This window comes from Pongo pygmaeus, chromosome 1, assembly GCF_028885625.2.
Source record: "Pongo pygmaeus isolate AG05252 chromosome 1, NHGRI_mPonPyg2-v2.0_pri, whole genome shotgun sequence".
NCBI lineage: Eukaryota > Metazoa > Chordata > Mammalia > Primates > Hominidae > Pongo > Pongo pygmaeus.
Window position 1 is genome coordinate 7,638,073 of NC_072373.2, and position 27,192 is coordinate 7,665,264.

Genomic DNA, 27,192 nt, shown 5'->3' on the forward strand with positions numbered 1-27,192 from the left:
AGAGGTTGGGACACAGAAATAAGGGATTGGGGCACAGATAAGAGGTCGGGGCACAGAAATAAGGGATTGGGGGTTCTTGCCCCCTAGAAAAGCGGGACTTGCCACTAAGGGTGAAGGAGAAGGGGTTGAGGGGTTCTTGCCCCTCCCCCAGAAAAGCAGAGAAGGGGTAGAGACATGGAGAGAAGGGGTTGGGGTACTTACCCCTCCCCCAGAAAAGCAGGACTTGCCACTAAGGGTGAAGGACCAAGGCAGGCAGCCCTGTGTGGTCTGACACCTCTGAAACATGGGTGAATAATCAGAGAGGCGTCCCTGCAATGATTAAACACCAAGGGAAGGCTGCCTTCCCAGTCCGTGACTGGTGCCGGAGTTTTGGGTCCATGGATAAAACATGTCTCCTTTGTCTCTACCAGAAAATGAAAGGAATTGAAATTAAAAGAAGGGAGAGATTGAAGTGTGGTGCCAAGATTGAAAGGAAAAAGAGGTTGAGGGATAGTGAGGGAGGCTGGAGAAGAGAGTAAAAAGAGGCCGCTTACCGGATTTGAAATTGGTGAGATGTTTCTTGGGCTGGTCAGTCTGAGGACCTGAGGTTGTAGGTGGATCTTTCTCATGGAGCAAAGAACAGGAGGACAGGGGATTGATTCCCATGGGAGGTCCCCTGATCCAAGTCACGGTACCAAATTTCATGTGCGTCTGTGTGAAGAGACCACCAAACAGGATTTGTGTGAGCAATAAAGCTTTTAATCACCTGGGTGCAGGTGGGCTGAGTCTGAAAAGAGAGTCAGCAAAGGGAGATGGGGTGGGCTGTTTTATAGGATTTGGGTAGGTAAAGGAAAAAGGGGGGTTGTTCTCCAGCGGGCAGGAGTGGGGGTCACAAGGTGCTCAGTGGGGGGGCTTTTGAGCCAGAATGAGCCAGGAGAAGGAATTTCACAAGACAATGTCATCAGTTAAGGCAGGAACAGGCCATTTTCACTTCTTTTGTGGTAGAATGTCATCAGTTAAGGCAGGAACTGGCCATCTGGATGTGTACGTGCCAGTCACAGGGGATATGATGGCTTAGCTTGGGCTCAGAGGCCTGACACATGGATCATGAAATTCTTCAGTGACTTGAGGAATATGATGTACTTGTAGTTCTGGGAATTTATACTCTGTAACAAGTAGTACAGGGCCCATTTATGGTTCCCAAGAGCACCAAGGTTAATGTCAAGTTAATGTCATTAGAAAAAAATAAACAAGACTCCCACATTTATTTTTTATGAATAAAGGCAGTTTCATCAGTAAGACAATAAGGACAGAAAACGTATCTCACTGACATATTAGTTGAGTGGTTGTCTGCATTTTTAATTTCTAAGAAACTCAGAAAGAACATGGAATATCTTCAATTTTGATTATTCAGATAGCTGTAGGGGAGTCAAAACTCCACCTCCGTCCTCTTTGGGTTCTGGCTGGACCCTAAAGTTCAATCGGTATAGACAGATTAACAGGAGAAAAGCATACAAATTTATTTAATACAAGTTTTACATGGCACAGAAGCCCTCATAAGGAAATAAAGACCCCAAAATGCATCTAGAGCCACTCACTTGTATACTGAATTGGACAACGAACACTGTTGCAAAATGTAATAAGGCAAAGGGGCTTCAGCTAGGGTAGTTAATTGGGTAAAGAAGCGACTAAGAATATAAGGGTTAGTTTAACAAGGTCAGCTTGTGGAGCTCTCTCTTGGCTTCAACTTTCTGTTCTCGATGATAAGAGCGTTGCTTTTATAGGGAGCTCATCTTTCACATGGGAATGGTGCCTCCTGCTTTTAAGAAACACAAAAATGGTCAGAGAGATTTTTTTGCACCTACTGTTTTTTAAGTACCTTGAACAGCAATAATCATGATGCCAGAGCAGCATATTTTGGGGATGGTGTATTCTTAACTCCTTCATCACCAAAAACTACATTTCAAGCATTTCAAAGAGGATCTTCATTGTTTTCATCTCTAGCCTCTTTCTACTCTTCCAACTGAGTTGTTTGACTTCTATTTTTATGATGTTATTGTTTTCACTATGTGAGCCAAATTATTGGTGTCACTCATGAAAAGCCATCTAAATGGCATTTATTTACTTTAATGCTGATAGGAAATACAAATAGTAATCTGGCTGAAAAGACATATGTCTGTTTTCCTGCAAACTGTTGTATAATAATGGTCAATTGGGAGGCAATGGGTAAACTGCAGTCATTCCTTCAAGAAACCCAACCTGCCTTCCATGGACATACTTAGCAAAAGCAGTAAGAGCTGCCATTCCTTGAACCTCTGGCTCCTGTGACTCTAAGATAATTCTTCCTGGAACTTGTTTCTCAGTTGTCCTCTAATCCAGGATACTGTTGAGATGCCCCTGAAGGTTCCTTAATAAACAGTCTAAAGGTACTCATTTTATTAGGATTAGAAAGTGAATCTACATTTTAGGAGCCAGGCTAAGTAATGACAAACATTCAGAGTCATATTTTTCATCTATTAGAATGACAACATTCTAGGTTATGTGGCGATTCAGAGACCTGAATCTGAATTTCCATTCTGCCACTTAACAGCTCTCTGACTTTGGACGTCTTGCTAAACTGCTCTGGGTTTCATTCAGGTGCTGACTTTTAAAGTAAAGAAAAGAATGTTTTCCTTTTTGACTTCAAAGTATTTTTTATGATAAGAAATAAGATAACGAATGTAAAAATGACATTTAAGCTATAAAAAGCTATAAACTATTATTAAGATAATCCAATAAATAGGGTGAATGGATTATTGCTTATGTTTACATCTGTGTGGTGATAAATCCTATCTGCTCTATATTTGTAAAATAACTAAGACTAGATAAAACAAACGACAATATCTTTTTGTCCCCATTATTTTTAGCTCCAGAAGTATGTTGATTTGGAAGCAAATCAACTTGATGCTTATTAGATCTCAATGACTGCTTGCTGTGTTAAAGTGGCTTGGGATAAAACTTGAGTTAATACTACTCAAGATTTCTCTTCCTCTCAAGAAAGAGAAGATGATCATTTTCAGAGACTGCACATTTGGAGACAATGTCTTGCCTCTTCATTAAAAGCTTGGATAAAATTTTCATAGACTTTGTGTTCAGAAAGCACAGATGCACAGACATTATGAGGACAAATAAGTGTCTTTCACTGAAGAGAGCCTTTAGTGTGTCTCAATAAACTTCCTCAGTAAATTAATTTAATAACATTAATATATAGATTCCTACATGAGATCAACAAAGTGACTTTTTGAAAAATGAAAAGAATCAAATTTGGTCTACATTCCTCTAAATGATGAATTTTACTAACTTTTAGTTACTGAAATAACCAGTTTTGGGGTATCAGATAACTTCAGTCAGAATATAAATTTGGTAGAGCAAAGATCTGGCTCTTGACAAAGTAGGATAAACAAAGATACAAGCTCTTTAAAAAGAGGTCATTATATCCAGAAGATACTTGCATTCATATGTTTCTCACAGTACTATTTACAATATCAAAAATAAGAATCAGCCTAAGGGTCCATCAACCATCAACGGATGACTGGGAAAAAAATGTCATATAGGTGGCTGACAAGATGGCCGTATAGGAAGAGATCCCATCTGCAGCTCCCAGCAAGATCAACGCAGAAGGAAGGTGATTTCTGCATTTCCAACTGAGGTACCTGGCTCATTTAATCGGGACTCGTTAGACAGTGGGTGCAGCCCCCAGAGGGTGAGCCAAAGCAAACCCAGGAAGTGCCAGGGGTCGGGGAACTCCCTCCCATGGCCAAGGGAAGCCATGAGGGACTGTGCCATGAGGAACGGTGCGTTCCAGCCCAGATACTATGCTTTTGCCATGGTCTTTGCAACCTGCAGACCAGCAGATTCCCTCGGGTGCCTACACCACCAGACCCCTGGGTTTCAAGCACAAAACTGGGCAGCCGTTTGGGCAGACACCAAGCTAGCTGCAGGAGTTTTTTTTCATACCTCAGTGGCACCTGGAATGTGAGACAGAACCATTCACCGCCTTGGAAAGGGGACTGAAGCCTGGGAGCCAAGTGGTGTAGCTCAGTGGATCCCACCCTGATGGAGCCCAGCAAGCTAAGATCCACTGGCTTGAAATTCTCGCTGCCAGCATAGCAGTCTGAAGTTGACCTGGGATGCTTTAGCTAGGTGGGGGGAGGGGCATCTGCCATTACTGAGGCTTGAATAGGCTGTTTTCCCCTCACAGTGTAAACAAAGCTGCCAGAAAGTTCAAACTGGGTGGAGCCCACCAGCTGGGCAAAGCCGCTGTAGCCAGACTGGCTTTCTAGATTCCTCCTCTCTGGGAAGAGCATCTCTGAAAGAAAGGCAGCAGCCCCAGTCAGGGGCTTATAGATAAAACTCCCATCTCCCTGGGACAGGGAGCCGCCACACCTGGCGGCTGTGGGCACAGCTTCAGCAGACTTAAAGGTTCCTGCCTGCTGGCTCTGAAGAGAGCAGCATATCTCCCAGCACAGCGCTCGAGCTCTGCTAAGGGACAGACTGCCTCCTCAAGTGGATCCCTGACCCCCATGCCTCCTGACTGGGAGACACCTCCCAGCAGGGGTCGACAGACACCTCATACAGGAGAGCTCTGGCTGATATCTGGCAGGTGCCCTTCTGAAACGAAACTTCCAGAGGAAGTTTCCAGAGGAAGGAACAGGCAGCAATCTTTGCTGTTCTGCAGCCTCCGCTGGTGATACCCAGGCAAACAGGGTCTGGAGTGGACCTCCAGCAAACTCCAGCAGACCTGCAGCAGAGAGGCCTGACTGTTAGAAGGAAAACTAACAAACAGAAAGGAATAGCATCAACATCAACAAAAAGGACGTTAACACAAAAACGCCATCTGAAGATCACCAACATCAAAGACCAAAGGTAGATAAATCCATGAAGATGAGGAAAAACCAGCTCAAAAAGGCTGAAAATTCCAAAAACCAGAACGCCTCTTATACTCCAAAGGATTACAACTCATCGCCAGCAAGGGAACAAAACTGGATGGAGAATGAGTTTGACGAATTGACAGAAGTAGGCTTCAGAAGGTGGGTAATCAGAAACTCCTCTGAGCTAAAGGAGCATATTCTAACCCAGTGCAAGGAAGCTAAGAACCTTGAAAAAAGGTTAGAGAAATTGCTAACTAGAATAACCAGAATAGAGAAGAACATAAATAACCTGATGGAGCTGAAAAACACAGCATGAGAACTTCGTGAAGCATACACAAGTATCAATAGCCGAATTGAACAAGCAGAAGAAAGAATATCAGAGATTGAAGATCAACTGAATGAAATAAAGTGGGCAGATAAGATTAGAGAAAAAAGTGAAAAAGAACAAACAAAACCTCCGAGAAATATGGGAACTATGTGAAAAGGAAAACCTATGTTTGGTTGGTGTAATATAAAGTGATGGGGAGAATGGAACCAAGTTGGAAAACACTCTTCAGGATATTATCCAGGAGAACTTCCCCAACCTAGCAAGACAGGCCAACATTCAATTCAGGAAATACAAAGAACAGCACAAAGATACTGCTTGAGAAGAGCAACCCCAAGACACATAATCATCAGATTCACCAAGGTTGAAATGAAGGAAAAAATGTTAAGTGCAGCCAGAGAGAAAGGTCGGGTTACCCACAAAGGGAAGCCCATCAGACTAACAGTGGATCTCTCTGCAGAAACTCTACAAGCCAGAAGAGAGTGAGGGCCAATATTCAACATTCTTAAAGAAAATAATTTTCAACCCAGAATTTCATATCCTGCCAAACTAAGCTTAGTAAGCGGAGGAGAAATAAAATCCTTTACAGACAAGCAAATGTTGAGAGATTTTGTCACCACCAGGCCTGCCTTACAAGAGCACCTGAAGGGAGCACTAAATACAGAAAGGAAAAACTGGTACCAGCTACTGTAAAAATATAACAAATTGTAAAGACCATTGACACTATGAAGAAACTGCAACAACTAATGGGCAAAATAACCAGCTAACATCATAATGACAGGATCAAATTCACACATAACAATATTAACCTTAAATGTAAACAGACTAAATGCCCCAAGTAAAAGACACAGACTAGCAAATGGGATAAAGAGTCAAGACCAATCAGTATGTTGTATTCAGGAGACCCATTTCATGTGCAAAGACACACATAGGTTCAAAATAAATGGATAGAGGAAGATTTACCAAGCAGATGAAAAAAAAAAAAAAAAGGCAGGGGTTGCAATCCTAGTCTCTGATAAAACAGACTTTAAACCAACAAAGGTCAAAAAAGACAAAGAAGGCCATTACATAATGGTAAAGGGATCAATGCAACAAGAAGAGCTAACTATCCTAAATATATATGCACTCAATACAGGAGCACCCAGATTCATAAAGCAAGTTCTCAGAGACCTACAAAGAGACCTAGACTCCCACACAATAATAGTGGGAGATTTTAACACCCCACTGTCAATATTAGACAGATAAACAAGAAAAAAAATTAACAAAGATATTCGGGACCTGAACTCAGCTCTGGACCAAGCAGACCTAATAGACATCTACAGAACTCTCCACCCTAAATCAACAGAATATATATTCTTCTCAGCACCACATCACACTTATTCTAAAATTGACCACATAATTGGAAGTAAAATACTCCTCAGTAAATGCAAAAGAAGGGAAACCATAACAAACAGTCTCTCAGATCACAGTGCAATCAAATTAGAACTCAGTATTAACTCACCCAAAACCTCACAACTATATGGAAACTGGACAACCTGCTCCTGAATGACTACTGGGTAAATAACAAAATTAAGGCAGGAATAAGTAAGTTCTTTGAAACCAATGAGAACAAAGACACAACATACCAGAATCTCTGGGACACAGTTAAAGCAGTGTTTAGAGGGAAATTTACAGAACTAAATGCCCATGGGAGAAAGTGAGAAAGACCTAAATTTATACCCTAACATCACAATTAAAAGAACTAGAGAAGCAAGAGCAAACTAATTCAAAAACTAGCAGAAGACAAGAAATAACTAAGATCAGAGCAGAACTGAAGGAGATAGAGACACAAAAAATGCTTCAAAAAAATCAGTGAATCCAGGAGCTGTTTTTTTGAAAAGATTAACAAAATTGACCACTAGCCAGACTAATAAAGAAGAAAAGAGGGAAGAATCAAATAGACACAATAAGAAATAAAGGGGATATCACCACTGATCCCACAGAAATACAAACTACCATCAGAGAATACTATAAACACCTCTACACAAATAAACTAGAAAACCTAGAAGAAATGGATAAATTGCTGGACACATACAGCTTCCCAAGATTAAACCAGGAAGAAGTCAAATCCCCAAATAGACTAATAACAGTTCTGAAATTGAGGCAGTAATTAATAGCCTACCAACAAGCCCAGGACCAGATGGATTTACAGCCGAATTCTACCAGAGGTGAAAAGAGGAGCTGGTACCATTCCTTCTGAAACTATTCCAAACAATAGAAAAAGAGACTCCTCGCTAACTCATTTTATGAGACCAGCATTATCCTGATACTAAAACCTGGCAGAGACACAACAAAAAAAGAAAATATCCAGCCAATATCCCTGATGAACATCAATGCGAAAATCCTCAGTAAAATACTGGCAAACAGAATCCAGGAGCACATCAAAAAGCTTATCCATCACAATCAAGTCAGCTTCATCCATAGGATGCAAGGCTGGTTCAACCTACACAAATCAATAAATCTATCACATAAACAGAACCAATAACAAAAACCACATGATACTCTCAATAAACTAGGTATTGATGGGACATATCTCAAAATACTAAGAGCTATTTATGACAAAAACACAACGAATATCATACTGAATGGGCAAAACCTGGAAGCATTCCATTTGAAAACCAGCACAAGGCAAGGATGCCTTCTCTCACCACTCCTATTTAACATGGTATTGGAAGTTCTAGCCAGGGCAATCAGGCAAGAGAAAGAAATAAAAGGTATTCAAATAGGAAGAGAAGAAGTCAAATTGTCTCTGTTTGCAGATGACATGATTGTATATTTAGAAAACCCCATTGTCTCAGCCCCAAATCCCCTTAAGCTGGCAAGCAACTTTGGAAAAGTCTCAGGATACAAAATCAATGTGCAAAAATCACAAGCATTCCTTTACACCAATAATAGACAAACAGAGAGCCAAATCATGAGTGAACTCCCATTCACAATTGCTACAAAGAGAAAAAAATACCTAGGAATACAACTTACAAGGGATGTGAAGGACCTCTTCAAGGAGAACTACAAACTACTGCTCATGGAAATAAGAGAGGACACAAACAAATGGAAATACATTCCATGCTCATGGAAAGGAAGAATCAATATCCTGAAAATGGCCATACTGTTCAAAGTAATTTATAGATTCAGTGCTATCCCCATCAAGCTACCATTGACTTCTTCACAGAATTAGAAAAAACTACTTTAAATTTCACGTGGAACCAAAAAAGAGCCTGTATAGCCAAGACAATACTAAGCAAAAAGAATAAAGCTGGAGGCATTACGCTACCTGACTTCAAACTCTACTACAAGGCTACAGTAACCAAAACAGCATGGTACTGGTACCAAAACAGAGATATAGACCAGTGGAACAGAACAGAGGCCTCAGAAATAATGCCACACATCTATGACCATCTGATCTTTGACAAACCTGACAAAAACAAGCAATGGGGAAAGGATTCTCTATTTAATAAATGGTGCTGGGAAAACTGGCTAGCCATATGCAGAAAACTGAAACTGGACCCCTTCCTTACACCTTATACAAAAATTAACTCAAGATGGATTAAAGACTTAAATGTAAGACCTAAAACCATAAAAACCCTAGAAGAAAACCTAGACAATACCATTCAGGACATAGGTCCTGGCAAAGACTTCATGACTAATTCACCAAAAGCAATGGCAACAAAAACCAAAACTGACAAATTGGATCTAATTAAACTAAAGAGCTTCTGCACAGCAAAAGAAACTATCATCAGAGTGAACAGGCAACCTACAGAATGGGAGAAAATCTTTGCAATCTATCCATCTGACAAAGGGCTAATATGCAGAATCTACAAGAGACTTAAACAAATTTACAAGAAGAAAACCCCGTCAAAAAGTGGGTGAACGATATGAACAGACACTTCTCAAAAGAAGATATTTATGTGGCCAAGAAACACATGAAAAAAAAGCTCATCATCACTGGTCATTAGAGAAATGCAAATCAAATCCACTATGAGATACCATCCCACGCCAATTAGAATGGTGATCATTAAAAAGTCAGGAAACAACAGATGCTGGAGAGGATGTGGAGAAATAGGAAAGTTTGTACACTGTTGGTGGGAGTGTAAATTAGTTCAACCATTGTGGAAGACAGTGTGGTGATTCCTCAAGGATCTAGAATCAGAAATACCATTTGACCCAGCAATCCCATTACTGGGTATACACCCAAAAGATTATAAATCATTCTACCATAAAGACACATGCACACGTATGTTTATTGCGGCACTATTCACAATAGCAAAGACTTGGAACCAACCCAAATGCCCATCAATGATAGACTAGATAAAGAAAATGTGGCACATATATCCTATGGAATACTATGCAGCCGTAAAAAAGGATGAGTTCATGTCCTTTGTGGGGACATGGATGAAGCTGGAAACCATCATTCTCAGCAAACTAACATAGGAACAGAAAACCAAACATTGCATGTTCTCAGTCATAAGTGGGAGTTGAACATTCAGAACACATGGACACAGGGAGGGGAACATCACACACTGGGGCCTGTCAGGGGATGGTGGGCTAGAGGAGGGATAGCATTAGGAGAACTACCTAATGTGGATGACGGGTTGATGGGTTCAGCAAACCACCATGGCACGTGTATACCTATGTAACAAACCTGCACGTTCTGTACATGTATCCCATAACTTAAAGTATGTTTTAAAAAGTGCTTTTTGGTACCCAAGGTCCGGAGGCGGCCGAGGTGGCAGGTGACTGGCATATCAGCACTGCCCGGAGTGTGCACACACCTGGCCGGGCTGTCAGTGCTGGGGCTTGGCCCCAACCCTGCTCCGAGATCCAAGCAGGCACCAGGAGTGGGGAGAGGCTAGGCGGCGGGAGCAGATACCCACGAGCCTGCAAGGGCAAGGGGGGCCCGCTGGGCCCCTGAGGGTGCAGAGTGCAGAGGCTCCCGGGTCCTGCACCTGGGAGGGTGGGATCCCACCTGCTCCGTGGAGCATTCAGGCAGCTCCGGTCAAGTCTCCTCACAGCCTGGGGCAGGGGCTCCAGGTCCTCACTGCACCCGGGTGGCACCTGGGGAAGGGATGATGTCGCCACAAGTTCTTCCTGTGGCCCTGCCACTCGGGGGTGGCCCGGGGCTTTCTCTCACCCTGCTAGCAGCCCTGCCCAGCGGGAAAGCCTCCGGAGTAGATTGCGGGCCCCAGGCCCAGACTTCGACAGCGTCAGGCTCGGCGATCACTCCGATGCGGGGCAGACCCTGCAGTCCCGCGCAGAGCCTCCTCCCGAGGCGCAGGAACACGGTGCCATCGGCCGGGTGGGCGCGGTGGCCTGGCCGCCGGCTGGGTCCCCGAAGCGGGTGCCGCTTCCTCTTCCTGCCTCTGCCCCGAAGCCCGGCCCCAGCTCCAGGTCCCAGGCCTGGCCCCCCACACTCCATGTGCAAGTGCGGCACCGCCCCAGGCCCGGCTCCCCCTGAAGTCCCCTGGAGGCTCGCCCCTCGGTGCCCGACTGCCCTGCTACTCCGCTGGCAGGTGACTCAGCCCGGCCCCATGACTGCAGCCCCCAGGGCGGCGGGTTCCGGAGACGGTCTGCTCCCTCCGTACACCCTCCCCGCAGCGGCGGAGGGCGACAACGGTGGCAAGTGGCCAGAGTCCGGAGTGGAGAAGGCTCCGGGCCTGGAGGGGTGGGTGGGGAGTCCCGCTAGGTGGGATCCACCCTGCTGCAGAGGGTGGCGGAGGTGTAGTCAACTGCCTTGGGGACACGGCGCACAGGGGACGCGTGGCACAGGGGTCCCACTGCCGCCACTGCTGCTCCTACAGCCGCTCCTGCCGCCACGGCTTGTACCTTTCCGCTGCAGCCGGCGCGATGGCAGCGGCCGCTCAGGACTGCCTGCTGCTGCCATATCAATATGACCCAGTCATTTCACTTCTAGGTGTCTAGAAGGGAAACGAAAGTACTTTTTCACAAAAAGACGTTAATGCTTCTAGCAGCATTATTCATAATAGCCAAAAACTGGAAACAAATGTACAGTAGTGGTTAACTAGATAAACAAATCTAGCTAATTTTACAATGAAAGATTATTTGGCAATGACAGAACAACTAATACATGCCATGAAAATGATGATACTCAGATACATGCTAAATTAAAAAGGCATGTGGAAAATAGGAAATACTGTATGATTGCATTCATATAAAATGTCCCCCAGAGGCAAATAAATATATAGAGACAGAAGGCAGATCAGTGGTTACCTGAGTATGTGGTCAAAAGGGAGATTGACTCCAAATGAACACAGGGAACTTTTAGGTAGATGATACAAACGTTCTAAAATCAGATTTTTGTGATGGCCGTGCAACTATAAATTTACTAAAAATCATTAAATTGTGCAGTGCAGTGGGTGAATTTTATGGTATGTAAATTCTACCTCAATAAAGTTATATATACATTAAAAAAAACAGTAAGGGGTAGTGAGTAGGTGAGGCAGAATAGATGAAACAAAATTGACATTGTATTTACAATTGTTGAAGCTGGCTGATTTATAACAGGGGCCCATTCTACTAATTCTTCTACATTTATGCATGCCTGAATATTTTCATAATGAAAAAGTTTATTAGAATTTAATACTAAAAATTGATAAAACAAAAGCATTGGGAGTGGTGGCTCACACCTGGAATCTCAGCACTTTGGTAAATTAAGGCAGAGGAATCTCTTGAGCCCAGGAGTTTGTGACCAGCCTGGCAATATAGTGAAACCCCATCTCTATATTAGGAAAAAAAAAATTAGCCAGGTATCATGGCACTCACCTATGATCCCAGCTACTCCAGAGGCTGAGGCGGAAGGATCAGTGAGCTCAGGTGTTAGAGGCTGCAGTGAGCTGTGATCGCACCATTGCAATCCAGCCTAGGTGACAGAGTAAGACCCTGTCTCAAAACCAAACAACAACAACAACAAAAAACAACCACATAAGCCTGACTTTCCACCTTCTGCTGTCTAAAGTGTAACTACCTATCTTTAAAGAGACACAATAGCAGCCCTCGAGTGTCTCATTACATAAATCCACCATGAATTAACAAAGCCAATTCAGTTTCACAAATTTTGATTGAGCATCAATGAAAGGCAGGGTTTTGTCTTGATGCTTTACATGTTTTTATTTCTTTGTTTCTTCATTGGTTGAAGCAGGTATTCATGTTGTTGTTTTAAATTTCATGATTTTTGCTCTTTTTCCCTGAACTTTTATTATTGTCAATAGCCTAAATTTAGAAACATTCTGTTCTATCTCTTTCTCTAGATTATCTGCTCTTCCTGCATTTTGTCTGTAAATAATAGAAAATTTTACCTCTGTAATTCAAAACATCTAATGACTAAGTAAAATACTTTGTGATGTGGTAAGATAATTAGGTTTTGAAAAAAGTAATGAGTAACATGAAGCGATGTCCAGTAGAGGCAGTAATTCATTGCTACCCTCTAACAACAAGGTCTCACTTTGTAAAGCTGATTTACTCTATCTTAAGATGACCTGGGTGAATTCTGCCCATCAAAGGGCAATATACTCACTGAAGTAGCCAGTCCTAATTCTTGCTTCACCTATTTGAAAATCTTGAATGGAATAGAAAGAATGAGAAACAGTTTTAGAATGTTTTATATTACCTGCTACCAGTGAAAATAGAATCACCTATAATAAGACATTTGGGATATTGCATGCATAGACTTCATAGAGATAATGTATTTGGGGAAGGTGGTTAGAACCAACGGAAGGCTAAATTATTTCTCTTGACAGTCCCTATTGATTACCTGGCCCCAAATGGTAGTAACTTCTGGAATTTAGGTACAATGTCAGAAAAATTAACATAAATTAAACATACTAACTCTCTATAACCAAACATAAAAGATAAAATTATGAAAGCTTCCAAAAGCTTATAAAAGGCATGGGAGAATCTCTGAAACATTTATCAAAAACAGCTCAGGTGTTCCTGAAATTTCCACCCCTCTTACAGTACCTGTCAAAGAACAGGGGCTTAGAACTGAATGTTGAATTTATCAGCATTAACAAAGACTAATGTAAGATAAACTGTTAGCCTATTAATGATGTTATGCCTCAGGCTATAAGAATATACAAGTATTGTGATATGTTTAATCAAGGACAAAGAAAATTAAAGAGTGTATGTGTGTGCATATGTGTGTGTGTGTGTGTGTGTATCTAGTGACTAAAAAAAAGACACCATCCCTAAGAGATATGAGAATTTATGTTACTAGAAAAGTGGACTACATAGTAAACTAGGAAAAATATTCAGGTTACCTCACAACCTAGATGAAATGTCTTCCAAGACTCTCTTAATCTCTTTGCTTTATTTCACCAAATAACCATCTGATTATTTAATCTGTATGGAAAAATCTTCTAACTTAGAAGGTACAAGGCAACACATACAAGCACATTGGTCATTGAAAAGACAGCTTCCATTAAAAATTAAAATTGAAATTCTGCTTTGTAGATCAGTATTTGTTCTCAATTTAGCCAGCATTAGTTGTGTGACCTTGAGAAAATCAATTCTCTATGAAGAAAATCAATTTTTTCTCTTGTACAATTACAACATGAAATTCAGTCAGTATTCCCCCAACTGTCCCTCTCACAACAAAAGTCTTAGCAAAGGGGCCAATCTATTAGAACAACTGGACATCCACCTGCAGTAGTGTGACTATTCTGTAACTATTCTATATGATACTGTAATGGTAAATACATGTTATTATGCAACTGACAGAACCCATAGAATGTACAACCCAAAGAGTGAACCCTAATGTAAACTATGAAACTTGAGTTAATAATAATGCATCAATCTTGGCTCATCAATTGTAACAAATGTACCACACTAATGCAAAATGTTAATAATAGGGGGAAACTAGGGGTGGTGGAAGGTTAAGAAGATATATGAGGCTGGGTGCGGTAGCTCATGCCTGTAATCCCAGTACTTTGGGAGGCTGAGGCGGGCAGATCATTTGAGGTCGGGAGTTTGAGACCAGCTTGGCCAACATAGTGAAAACCCATCTCTATTAAAAATACAAAAATTAGCCTGGCGGTAGTGGCACACACCTGTAATCCCAGCTACTCAGGAGGCTGAGGCAGGAGAATCGCTTGAGCCTGGGAGGTGGAGGTTGCAGTGAATGGAGATCGCACCACTGCACTCCAATTGGGGGTGACAGAGTGAGACCTGTCTCAAAAAAAAAAAAAGAAGAAGATATATGAGAACTCTGTTCTTTTTGTCCAAACTTTCTGTAAATCTAAAACTGCACATACACACACTATTAATTTTTTTAAAAGGTGCTCAATGTAAAAAGAATTTTATGGCCAAGTAATTTTTGGAGACACTTCCTATAGTTTGTGATTTTCTTTGTGATTCATATAGAATACCAGGTATGACTGGAAAATTCTGCAGTAAAAGAAGTATGCTTAATATTATTCATCCTAGCATTTCCTAAACTTATCTGGTCATGGACATTTTTCCCCCAAGGGAAAATGATTAACATCCTGGGGAACCAGTGTTTCAGGAGCATTCTTAGATTCTTTCCAAATCTGGAAGTCTGGTTTTGTCTGTATTATGAACTTCTTTAGCAGAAATCAGACATCTCCAAATGATTCTATGGAATCAAAATGAGAGCCAGACTGTAGGCCCCAGTGGCTCCAGGAGAGCATATTGGTGCCGTGTGAACTGTATTAGTCTGTTTTCACGCTGCTGATAAAGACATACCTGAGATTGGGCAATTTAAAAAAGAAAGAGGTTTAATGGACTCACAGTTCCACGTGGCTGGGGAGGCCTCACAATCATGGCAGAAGCTGAAAGACACGTCTCACATGGTGGCAACCAAGAGAAGAGAGCTTGTGTGGGGAAACTCTCCTTTATAAAACCATCAGATCTCATGAGACTTATTCACTAACATGAGAACAACATGGGAAAGACCTACCCCCATGATTCAATTACCTTTCACTGGGTCCCTTCCACAACAATGGGAATTGTTGGAACTACAATTCATGATGAGATTTGGGCGGGGACACAGCCAAACCATATCATGAGCCCTACCTTTTCAGCATGCCCGTGCCTAGTTTTACCACCTCCAAGAGCACCAAGTTTATAATTTCGTAAATGCCTTTAAGATAACTTAACAGGTCAGCTACTTATTAAAATATGAAAGATGTCACATTCATATCTAAGGTAAAGAAATCTAGTAGCAGTCCACATATCCCATTGGTTTTTTAAAAATTTGAGAGAATTTCTCAATCAAAATCACTCCTAATGGGGAAGTTGAGAGGTCAAAGCTGGTGCTGCTGTTTGCATGAAAGGTGGGCAGCACGGCTGTGCATCTTGAGAGCATTTGCTCAATAAACACTCATTTACTGACTTGCTGTTGATTGTTCATTGTGTTCATATAAACAGTGAAGCACTGGTTTAAACTTACACTAGCACATTTTTTCACTTCAATTTTTATTCTGGCTTCAGAGTATGCAGTAATACTCCCTCTGACTCAAGGAAGAGGAGAGGTGATATTCCCCAGTCCTGCCTCTTCCCCCCCGCCACCCCCGCCCACAATTTTCCCAAGCTGAAAGCTTCCTTTAGAAATATCAGCAGAGTGTCAGTCAAGGCAAAAGTCCCCAGGTGTCCAGAGAAGGCCCTGGCATGACCATGGTAGCTTCTGTTCATTCTGTGCAGGACTTTCTTTTTTTTTTTTTTTTTGAGACGGAGTCCTGCTCTGTCACCCAGGCTGGAGTGCAGTGGCGCGATCTCAGCTCACTGCAACCTCCGCCTCCCAGGTTCAAGTGATTCTCCTGCCTCAGCTTCCCGAGTAGCTGGGATTACAGGCGCCTGCCACTGCGCCTGGCTGATTTTTGTATTTTTAGTAGAGATGGGATTTCACCATGTTGGCCAGGCTGGTCTCGAACTCCTGACCTCAGGTGATCCGTCTGCCTTGGCCTCCCAAAGTGTTTGGATTACAGGCATGAGCCACCGCACCCGGCCTCTGTGCAGGACTTTTAGGGGACTTCCAGAAGCACTTTATGGCATCCTACCCTTTCAGACCAGCCATAGGACATAGCCACTTGGCCACTGGTAATGGCCTTCACCAAGTCCATGTTCCCTCTAGCCATTTCCAACCTTCTTGTGCTTGATCTCTTTATCCTTCTAATCCTTTGATTTAGTACTTGGCTTTTGACTCCAGGTTCAGGCTGTTTTTGCTTTGATATGTTGACTTACGTGTCCATGGTTCTCACCCTCCAGCACTCTCCACTGGCATCTTGTCCATGCCTGGTCTCTGACTCCATCCACCATAATCATGGGTAAGAGGTGCTCTTTTCATTTATCCTCATTCTCAAGTATGCCCACTGGCCAGAGCCTCCAGCAAAGAACTAGAAAATATTTGATACCTGCCTTATCAACTTTCCCCCAGTCTCCTGCACAATTTCCTGCGTAGAGAGGTTTAAGGATCCACTATGGAGCTTTGCAAATTGAAGCCTGACAAGGGCTGAGAGACAAAAGGAGAAACTCACAGTTATCATGTGCCTGTTGCACCAAAAGCTGTGTTTGTTTTTCATTGAATACTTATAACACCGCCGTTTCACAAAGGAGATAACTGAAGCTCACAGAAATTGACTTAACTCTTCCATAGCTAGCAAGGGGCAGAACTACAATTTGAACATCACTGTAGTTGATTCCCAAGCCTATTTCTTCTCTCTCTATCTCAGTGCCTCATTAGAACACTTAATTCTAATATATAGACATATGGTCCAAAGTATAGAGAAGCAAATATAATTAAACTTACGTTTCACATTATTTTTGTTACCGCTTAATAAATGATCATGAATATTGGGCATATTCTTTCCTTTCCTCATTCATTCACTCAACAAATATCTATTAACTACTAACTATATGTCAGGCACTATTGAACTAAGCACTTAGAATACCTCAATGAAAAGCATGGCAGAAATGCCTGCAAAGCTCACATTCTAGTGTGTGAGGAATAGAAAATAAGCAATAAACACAATAATAAAAAAGAAAATTGTATAGTATATTGAAAAGTGATAAATGGACTGGAGAGCAGAAATAGAGCAGAGAACGGTGTGGGTTAGGAGGTGATTCTGTCTCTAAACAGAGTGGTGATTGAGAAGATGTCATTTGAACAAAGACTTGGTGGAAGACTTCCCAAGGACATTGGTGTGACTGGAGGAGAGTGAGCCATGTGTGCTAGGGGGAGGGACGGTGAGTAATACAGAGACACCGGCCTGTGAAGGCCTTTGAAAGGGCTTTTTCTTTTACTTTACTAAAATAGGGAGCCACTAAGTGTGCTTGAGCAAAAGAGAGATGGATGTAATTTAAAAGGATTGCTGCACTGAGAACAGACTGAGATTGTCTGAACATCTAATTTATGGTTGCACATTCACTGTATCTCATTAGGTTAAGATTACAGAGAATTTAACAAGATCAAGATAATGGCAAAAGTTCATTATGCTGAGATGGGCCACGGAGAAGAGCTGGCTGTAAGTTAAGCCTGGAATTAATGTAGTGATGGATGTAGGATCCAAGGAAAAGAACAGTAATTAGGAAAGAAAAGTGTGGCCTCTGATTGGGGAATCTCAATTTATAATCTCAGCCTGTCTTTTCAGTTTGATTTCCTGGATGTACATCTCTCTTTTCTCCAACTTGTGGAAAGAGTTCAGCTTAAGAAATGAAATTTTCTCCAAAGATTTCATTTTTAGTTACACATTTAAATTCCAATATAAGTGACCAAAAGGAATACCACTTTGGGCCCAATTCATATTTTCTAAGCAGATGCCATTAGTTACATGAAAGTCTTTCGATATCTGCTGATTGATTCTCTTGTAGTCACTGTTTTCCTTCTCTTTTCACTTAACTAGTTTCACTTAAAGAATCCGACATAAGATGAATAGAATCACTTTCCAAATAAATCTGAGAATTTTCTCTCTTGTCCTCTTTCGATCGTGCCGGTTCCCTTTCCTTCAACTTAGAATTCAGAGAGTGAAATAAGAGATGTTTCTCTCTTGAATAGCCAGACGTATTGCTTTGATGCTAGTTTCCCTCTTATTTAAATGATGAATCTTGTTTATATTTTTTTTTTGTGTGTGTGTGTTTGCTAATTTATTTTAATTATTTAGCAATAACCAAACATACTCCTGCCTCTTTTATAAAGAATTGCATAAAATTGCAATTTAACAGATAAAGCTTGAATAATGATCACCTGGATTGTTGATTAAAGTACCCGAAAGAAATAAAACCAAATTCAAAAGAACATCCTATTATTCACCTTCTATTTCATGCCGACTCAACATTCAAATATTCCCAGATAATGTAGTAACTGACCCTCAAAAAAAGCTTATGATTTTATTATTATTATTATTATTCTACTTTAGGCTCTATGGTACATGTGCGCAACGTGCAGGTAAGTTACATATGTATACATGTGCCACGCTGGTGCGCTGCACCCACTAACTCGTCATTTAGCATTAGGTATATCTCCCAATGCTATCCCTCTCCCCTCCCCCCACCCCACAACAGTCCCCAGAGTGTGATGTTCCCCTTCCTGTGACCATGTGTTCTCATTGTTCAATTCCCACCTATGAGTGAGAACATGCGGTGTTTGGTTTTTTGTTCTTGCGATAGTTTACTGAGAATGATGATTTCCAATTTCATCCATGTCCCTACAAAGGACATGAACTCATCATTTTTTATGGCTGCATAGTATTCCATGGCGTATATGTGCCACATTTTCTTAATCCAGTCTATCATTGTTGGACATTTGGGTTGGTTCCAAGTCTTTGCTATTGTGAATAAGGCTGCAATAAACATACGTGTGCATGTGTCTTTATAGCAGCATGATTTATAGTCCTTTGGGTATATACCCAGTGATGGGATGGCTGGGTCGAATGGAATTTCTAGTTCTAGATCCCTGAGGAATCGCCACACTGACTTCCACAAGGGTTGAACTAGTTTACAGTCCCACCAACAGTGTAAAATTGTTCCTGTTTCTCTACATCCTCTCCAGCACCTGTTGTTTCCTGACTTTTTAATGATTGCCATTCTAACTGGTGTGAGATGGTATCTCATTGTGGTTTTGATTTGCATTTCTCTGATGGCCAGTGATGGTGAGCATTTTTTCATGTGTTTTTTGGCTGCATAAATGTCTTCTTTTGAGAAGTGTCTGTTCATGTCCTTCACCCACTTTTTGATGGGGTTGTTTGTTTTTTTCTTGTAAATTTGTTGGAGTTCATTGTAGATTCTGGATATTAGCCCTTTGTCAGATGAGTAGGTTGCAAAAATTTTCTCCCATTTTGTAGGTTGCCTGTTCACTCTGATGGTGTTTCCTTTGCTGTGCAGAAGCTCTTTAGTTTAATTAGATCCCATTTGTCAATTTTGGCTTTTGTTGCCATTGCTTTTGGTGTTTTAGACATGAAGTCCTTGCCCATGCCTATGTCCTGAATGGTAATGCCTAGGTTTTCTTCTAGGGTTTTTATGGTTTTAGGTCTAACGTTTAAGTCTTTAATCCATCTTGAATTGATTTTTGTATAAGGTGTAAGGAAGGGATCCAGTTTCAGCTTTCTACATAGGGCTAGCCAGTTTTCCCAGCACCATTTATTAAATAGGGAATCCTTTCCCCATTGCTTGTTTTTCTCAGGTTTGTCAAAGATCAGATAGTTGTAGATATGTGGCATTATTTCTGATGGCTCTGTTCTGTTCCATTGATCTATATCTCTGTTTTGGTACCAGTATCATGCTGTTTTGGTTACTGTAGCCTTGTAGTATAGTTTGAAGTCAGGTATTGTGATGCCTCCAGCTTTGTTCTTTTGGCTTAGGATTGACTTGGCGATGTGGGCTCTTTTTTGGTTCCATATGAACTTTAAAGTAGTTTTTTCCAATTCTGTGAAGAAAGTCATTGGTAGCTTGATGGGGATGGCATTGAATCTGTAAATTACCTTGGGCAGTATGGCCATTTTCACGATATTGATTCTTCCTACCCATGAGCATGGAATGTTCTTCCATTTGTTTGTATCCTCTTTTATTTCCTTGAGCAGTGGTTTGTAGTTCTCCTTGAAGAGGTCCTTCACATCCCTTGTAAGTTGGATTCCTAGGTATTTTATTCTCTTTGAAGCAATTGTGAATGGGAGTTCACTCATGATTTGGCTCTCTGTTTGTCTGTTATTGGTGTATAAGAATGCTTGTGATTTTTGTACATTGATTTTGTATCCTGAGACTTTGCTGAAGTTGCTTATCAGCTTAAGGAGATTTTGGGCTGAGACAATGGGGTTTTCTAGATATACAATCATGTCATCTGCAAACAGGGACAATTTGACTTCCTCTTTTCCTAATTGATGCCCTTTATTTCCTTCTCCTGCCTAATTGCCCTGGCCAGAACTTCCAACACTATGTTGAATAGAAGTGGTGAGAGAGGGCATCCCTGTCTTGTGCCAGTTTTCAAAGGGAATGCTTCCAGTTTTTGCCCATTCAGTATGATATTGGCTGTGGGTTTGTCATAGATAGCTCTTATTATTTTGAGATACGTCCCATCAATACCTAATTTATTGAGAGTTTTTAGCATGAAGGGTTGTTGAATTTTGTCAAAGGCCTTTTCTGCATCTATTGAGATAATCATGTGGTTTTTGTCTTTGGTTCTGTTTATATGCTGGATTACATTTATTGATTTGCGTATATTGAACCAGCCTTGCATCCCAGGGATGAAGCCCACTTGATCATGGTGGATAAGCTTTTTGATGTGCTGCTGGATTCTGTTTGCCAGTATTTTATTGAGGATTTTTGCATCAATGTTCATCAAGGATATTGGTCTAAAATTCTCTTTTTTTGTTGTGTCTCTGCCAGGCTTTGGTATCAGGATGATGCTGGCCTCATAAAATGAGTTAGGGAGGATTCCCTCTTTTTCTATTGATTGGAATAGTTTCAGAAGGAATGGTACCAGCTCCTCCTTGTACCTCTGGTAGAATTCGGCTGTGAACCCATCTGGTCCTGGACTTTTTTTGGTTGGTAAGCTATTGATTATTGCCACAATTTCAGCTCCTGTTATTGGTCTATTCAGAGATTCAACTTTTTCCTGGTTTAGTCTTGGGAGGGTGTATGTGTTGAGGAATTTATCCATTTCTTCTAGATTTTCTAGTTTATTTGCATAGAGGTGTTTGTAGTATTCTCTGATGGTAGTTTGTATTTCTGTGGGATCGGTGGTCATATCCCCTTTATCATTTTTTATTGCATCTATTTGATTCTTCTCTCTTTTTTTCTTTATTAATCTTGCTAGCGGTCTATCAATTTTGCTGATCCTTTCAAAAAACCAGCTCCTGGATTCATTAATTTTTTCAAGGGTTTTTTGTGTCTCTATTTCCTTCAGTTCTGCTCTGATTTTAGTTATTTCTTGCCTTCTGCTAGCTTTTGAATGTGTTTGCTCTTGCTTTTCTAGTTCTTTTAATTGTAATGTTAGGGTGTCAGTTTTGGATCTTTCCTGCTTTCTCTTGTGGGCATTTAGTGCTATAAATTTCCCTCTACACACTGCTTTGAATGCACCCAGAGATTCTGGTATGTTGTGTCTTGGTTCTCGTTGGTTTCAAAGAACATCTTTATTTCTGCCTTCATTTCGTTGTGTACCCAGTAGTCATTCAGGAGCAGGTTGTTCAGTTTCCATGTAGTTGAGAGGTTTTGAGTGAGATTCTTATCCTGAGTTCTAGCTTGATTGCACTGTGATCTGAGAGATAGTTTGTTATAATTTCTGTTCTTTTACATTTATTGAGGAGAGCTTTACTTCCAAGTATGTGGTCAATTTTGGAATAGGTGTGGTGTGGTGCTGAAAAAAATGTATATTCTGTTGATTTGGGGTGGAGAGTTCTGTAGATGTCTATTAGGTCCACTTGGTGCAGAGCTGAGTTCAATTCCTGGGTATCCTTGTGACTTTCTGTCTCGTTGATCTGTCTAATGTTGACAGTGGGGTGTTAAAGTCTCCCATTATTAATGTGTGGGAGTCTAAGTCTCTTTGTAGGTCACTCAGGACTTGCTTTATGAATCTGGGTGCTCCTGTATTGGGTGCATATATATTTAGGATAGTTAGCTCTTCTTGTTGAATTAATCCCTTTACCATTATGTAATGTCCTTCTTTGTCTCTTTTGATCTTTGTTGGTTTAAGGTCTGTTTTATCAGAGACTAGGATTGCAACCCCTGCCTTTTTTTGTTTTCCATTTGTTTGGTAGTTCTTCCTCCATCCTTTTATTTTGAGCCTATGTGTGTCTCTGCACGTGAGATGGGTTTCTTGAATACAGCACACTGATGGGTCTTGAGTCTTTATCCAATTTGCCAGTCTGTGTCTTTTAATTGGAGCATTTAGTCCATTTACATTTAAAGTTAATATTGTTATGTGTGAATTTGATCCTGTCATTATGATGTTAGCTGGTTATTTTGCTCGTTAGTTGATGCAGTCTCTTCCTAGTCTCGATGGTCTTTACATTTTGGCATGATTTTGCAGTGGCTGGTACCGGTTGTGCCTTTCCATGTTTAGCGCTTCCTTCAGGAGCTCTTTTAGGGCAGGCCTGGTGGTGAGAAAATCTCTCAGCATTTGCTTGTCTGTAAAGTATTTTATTTCTCCTTCGCTTATGAAGCTTAGTTTGGCTGGATATGAAATTCTGGGTTGAAAATTCTTTTCTTTAAGAATGTTGAATATTGGCCCCCACTCTCTTCTGGCTTGTAGGGTTTCTGCCGAGAGATCCGCTGTTAGTCTGATGGGCTTCCCTTTGATGGTAACCTGACCTTTCTCTCTGGCTGCCCTTAACATTTTTTCCTTCATTTCAACTTTGGTGAATCTGACAATTATGTGTCTTGGAGTTGCTCTTCTCGAGGAGTATCTTTGTGGCGTTCTCTGTATTTCCTGAATCTGAATGTTGGCCTGCCTTGCTAGATTGAGGAAGTTCTCCTGGATAATATCCTGCAGAGTGTTTTCCAACTTGTTTCCATTCTCCCCGTCACTTTCAGATACACCAATCAGACGTAGATTTGGTCTTTTCACATAGTCCCACATTTCTTGAAGGCTTTGCTCGTTTCTTTTTATTCTTTTTTCTCTAAACTTCCCTTCTCACTTCATTTCATTCATTTCATCTTCCAGGGCTGATACCCTTTCTTCCATTTGATCGCATCAGCTCCTGAGCTTCTGCATTCTTCACGTAGTTCTCGAGCCTTGGTTTTCAGCTCCATCAGCTCCTTTAAGCACTTCTCTGTATTGGTTATTCTAGTCATACATTCTTCTAAATTTTTTTCAAAGTTTTCAACTTCTTTGCCTTTGGTTTGAATATCCTCCCATAGCTCGGAGTAATTTGATCGTCTGAAGCCTTCTTCTCTCAGCTCGTCAAAGTCATTCTCCATCCAGCTTTGTTCCGTTGCTGGTGAGGAACTGCGTTCCTTTGGAGGAGGAGAGGTACTCTGGTTTTTAGAGTTACCAGTTTTTCTGCTCTGTTTTTTCCCCATCTTTGTGGTTTTATCTACTTTTGGTCTTTGATGATGGTGATGTACAGATGGGTTTTTGGTGTGGATGTCCTTTCTGTTAGTTTTCCTTCTAACAGACAGGACCCTCAGCTGCAGGTCTGTTGGAGTACCTGGCCGGCCGTGTGAGGTGTCAGTCTGCCCCTGCTGGGGGGTGCCTCCCAGTTAGGCTGCTCGGGGGTCAGGGGTCAGGGACCCACTTGAGGAGGCAGTCTGCCCCTTCTCAGATCTTCAGCTGCGTGCTGGGAGAACCACTGCTCTCCTCAAAGCTGTTAGACAGGGACATTTAAGTCTGCAGAGGTTACTGCTGTCTTTTTGTTTGTCTGTGCCCTGCCCCCAGAGGTGGAGCCTACAGAGGCAGGCAGGCCTCCTTGAGCTGTGGTGGGCTCCACCCAGCTGGAGCTTCCCGGCTGCTTTGTTTACCTAAGCGAGCCTGGGCAATGGCGGGCGCCCCTCCCCCAGCCTCACTGCTGCCTTGCTGTTTGATCTCAGACTGCTGTGGTAGCAATCAGCGAGACTCCGTGGGCGTAGGACCCTCTGAGCCAGGTGCGGGCTATAATCTCCTGGGGCACCGTTTCCTAAGCCCATTGGAAAAGCACAGTATTTGGGTGGGAGTGGCCTGATTTTCCAGGTGCCGTCTGTCACCCCTGGAAAGGGAACTTCCTGACCCCTTGCGCTTCCCAAGTGAGGCAATGCCTCGCCCCTGCTTCGGCTGGCGCACGGTGCACTCACCCACTGACCTGCACCCACTGTCTGGCACTCCCTATTGAGATGAACCCGGTACCTCAGATGGAAATGCAGAAATCACCCGTCTTCTGCGTCGCTCACGCTGGGAGCTGTAGACCAGAGCTGTTCCTATTTGGCCATCTTGGCTCCTCCTCCTATATTTATTAAATATAAATTAAAAATATGTTTAATGAGCACCCATTACATTTAAATCACCACGTTGGAGATTGAAGTATGAACATGAGCCAGGAACTGTGACACACATTATAGTCCCAGCTACTTGTGAGGCTGAGGTAAGAGGATTGCTTCAGCTCAGGAGTTCAAGGCCAGCCTGAGCAACAGAGAAAAAAGCCATCAAAAAAAAAAAAAAGAAAGAAAAGAAAAGAAATATGAACATTGGCAGGCATACCCTCTGAGTTCAAAGAGCTCAAAAGCCAGTGGTAATCTCACGCCAGTGGGAACTTTGTCACTGGACTCTAGTTAAAGGGATTTTCTAATTATTTAACCTATAGCATGGTCCTGCAGAATTAACTGAATATGAAAGGAGCATTAACCACCTCTCCTTATTGCACCGGTATTAAGAAATAGGTGAAATAAGACTTTAGAAATATTTACATGTCTAGATACATTATTGCTTGGAGTCACCTTTCACTCTTGGTGACTTTTTTTTAACAAGATCATCCTGATCTTGTAAAATCCTACTGGAATTTCAACTTGCAGGACTATCTTATATATTTGAATGATTTATGAATAAACCCAGTACATACAAATCCATATTTAAGTAATAATTCAATAACTAATCATTCATTTTTCCAAAAGATTCATAAATGAATACTCTGAGACAAGATCTTCTTAAGCATTAAAAAATATGATTCAACCCTTTAAATATTCATAATGGACACACTCCTCTCTAGGGATACAGGTATTAGAGAGAGGTATAGTTATACCTGGGATATAGTATTAACTCCTATTAGCTCGGCAAAGTCAAAAGATAACAGCATTGAAATTGAAGATTCTATGAATATAAAATCCATATCACAGAGACTGAAGGCAGTGCATTGTATCATATAGAGGCAGACAAGGAGAAATTCATTGTTCTTCCTCAAGGGCACACTGCGAAGAAAAAGGAGCTGTACTTTTCCACTTCCTCCAACAAAAGGGACAGCTTTTAGATGATACTGTATTTTCTTAAGGTCTCTCCTATTTTCTGTGATTATGTTCATTTTTGTGTATGAAATAGATAAACATACTTGTGGTAAATGTTACTAATGTATAATTTTATCTATTTGCATCTATTATCTCTCTTTGTGTATATATACAGCATAAAAACTCTGTTCAAGATATGTATTTTACCCAGAAATCTATCCATTTCTAATTCTAGCCCACACTGCAATCTAGTGTTGTAACACATACATCACTTCAAAAGTGAAAGATGATTATGGGTCTCTTCCACTTTTCCATATATCACATTTTAGGGCACTTCAACAAATGAAATGGCAAAGCCACTGTTGCTGTCTTAGAGACTGCAGGAAATAAGCACGCCATGTACGGGCATGCACGCACACACACCCCTCTGCCTTCTTCAAGTTTATCATCAATTGATGAGACAAAAACTAAATACGTGATCTAATCGCTTGACAAGGCTAGATTCAGATAAAGCTGCTCTGTCTGCAAAAAAAACAGAAGACACAGGGCACAGCAGGTGAGAGCCGGTGCCTGGATGTCTTGGTATTTCCAAGTAGCAATACCCTCAAACCAGTTTTATCACCAGTGTCCAGAAGCAGACACTTCCCTTTCCTCTTTTTCATGCTTTTACTTCATTTGGAAGGAAACAACCCTGCCTAGCTCTTTCTCTGAAAAATCCACCTGCAGGTCCAGGCGTCTGTGGAGCTAGTGCCCCTCAGGTGTCTGTGTCTTCAACACACTCGGCTCCAGGGCCCTTGCGACCAGCATGACTCAGCCCTGAATAAAGGTATGCCTCCCTGCAGACTTCCAGCCCGGCTTGGACCCCTCAGGATGTGAGAGGTCACGAAATGCTCACAATGCATCAACTTCCTTTATCCCGTGAATGCCACACATCGTCTTTTAACTGAAGGGAATTGTAGGGGAAAAACAGTAACAAAATATTTAAACCAAGAGAGAGTGCCTCGTTTCCAAAGAGAGCAGGTGTCACAATTTTAGAGGACCTGGTCTCTCAGCCTCCACCAAGGGCACTGCTGAATGGGTCCCCAAGGTGAGGCAAGTGAAAAAACCCATTTGACTTACCTGTAAGAATCCCATCAACCACCTCAGTCAGATCCCCGGGCACTACTTGGGTCCTGAAGCTATGATCTTACTGTGGTGGTGTAGTGGCCTGAAGGAGCATTTGGCAGTGATGACACAGCCTTGGCTCTGAGATGAGGCATATGGCTCGGGAGAGCCTGACTCATTATTTTCTGATAATGTTTACATGTTAAACCGTCGACTCAGATCTAAAATATCACATGCTCTGTGGTGGCATCTGCATGTGATTGTAACTCAGTACTGGAGCTGTGGCTCCATACCAAGACAACCAGAAGGACACAGCTGCTTGCCACATGGGAACCACTATGCCACAGCTGTGCCATGACTACAGGCACCTGGACTTGCACTGTAGTTCTCCTTTTGGTCCTCTGTGGTGCAGTTTTACCTCAATAATAGATTAAATGATTAAAGTGGTTAAATAATAAAAAGGACCAACTT

General features: G+C 41.7%; 1 protein-coding gene across 2 annotated transcripts in view; it reads right to left on the reverse strand.

The window, feature by feature from the left end:
* The window catches only part of LOC134739958 (uncharacterized), a 42,578-nt gene extending 15,731 nt beyond the window's left edge, over positions 1-26,847 (reverse strand). Inside the window, exons 1-7 of one of the 2 annotated variants that reach the window (XM_063668477.1) lie at positions 26,737-26,847; positions 24,530-24,626; positions 14,313-14,430; positions 12,782-12,823; positions 12,031-12,127; positions 10,382-11,165; positions 534-690 (exon numbers count right to left, since the gene is read on the reverse strand). In XM_063668477.1, coding sequence (XP_063524547.1) covers positions 534-690; positions 10,382-10,666 — 442 coding nt within the window. In that variant the 5' untranslated portion in view covers positions 10,667-11,165; positions 12,031-12,127; positions 12,782-12,823; ... (1 more) ...; positions 24,530-24,626; positions 26,737-26,847. Of the gene's footprint in view, positions 1-533; positions 691-10,381; positions 11,166-12,030; positions 12,128-12,781; positions 12,824-14,312; positions 14,431-24,529; positions 24,627-26,736 lie in introns of those variants that run through there. The other variant, XR_010127128.1, reaches the window with a different exon arrangement.
* Between the last annotated feature and the right edge of the window lie 345 nt (positions 26,848-27,192).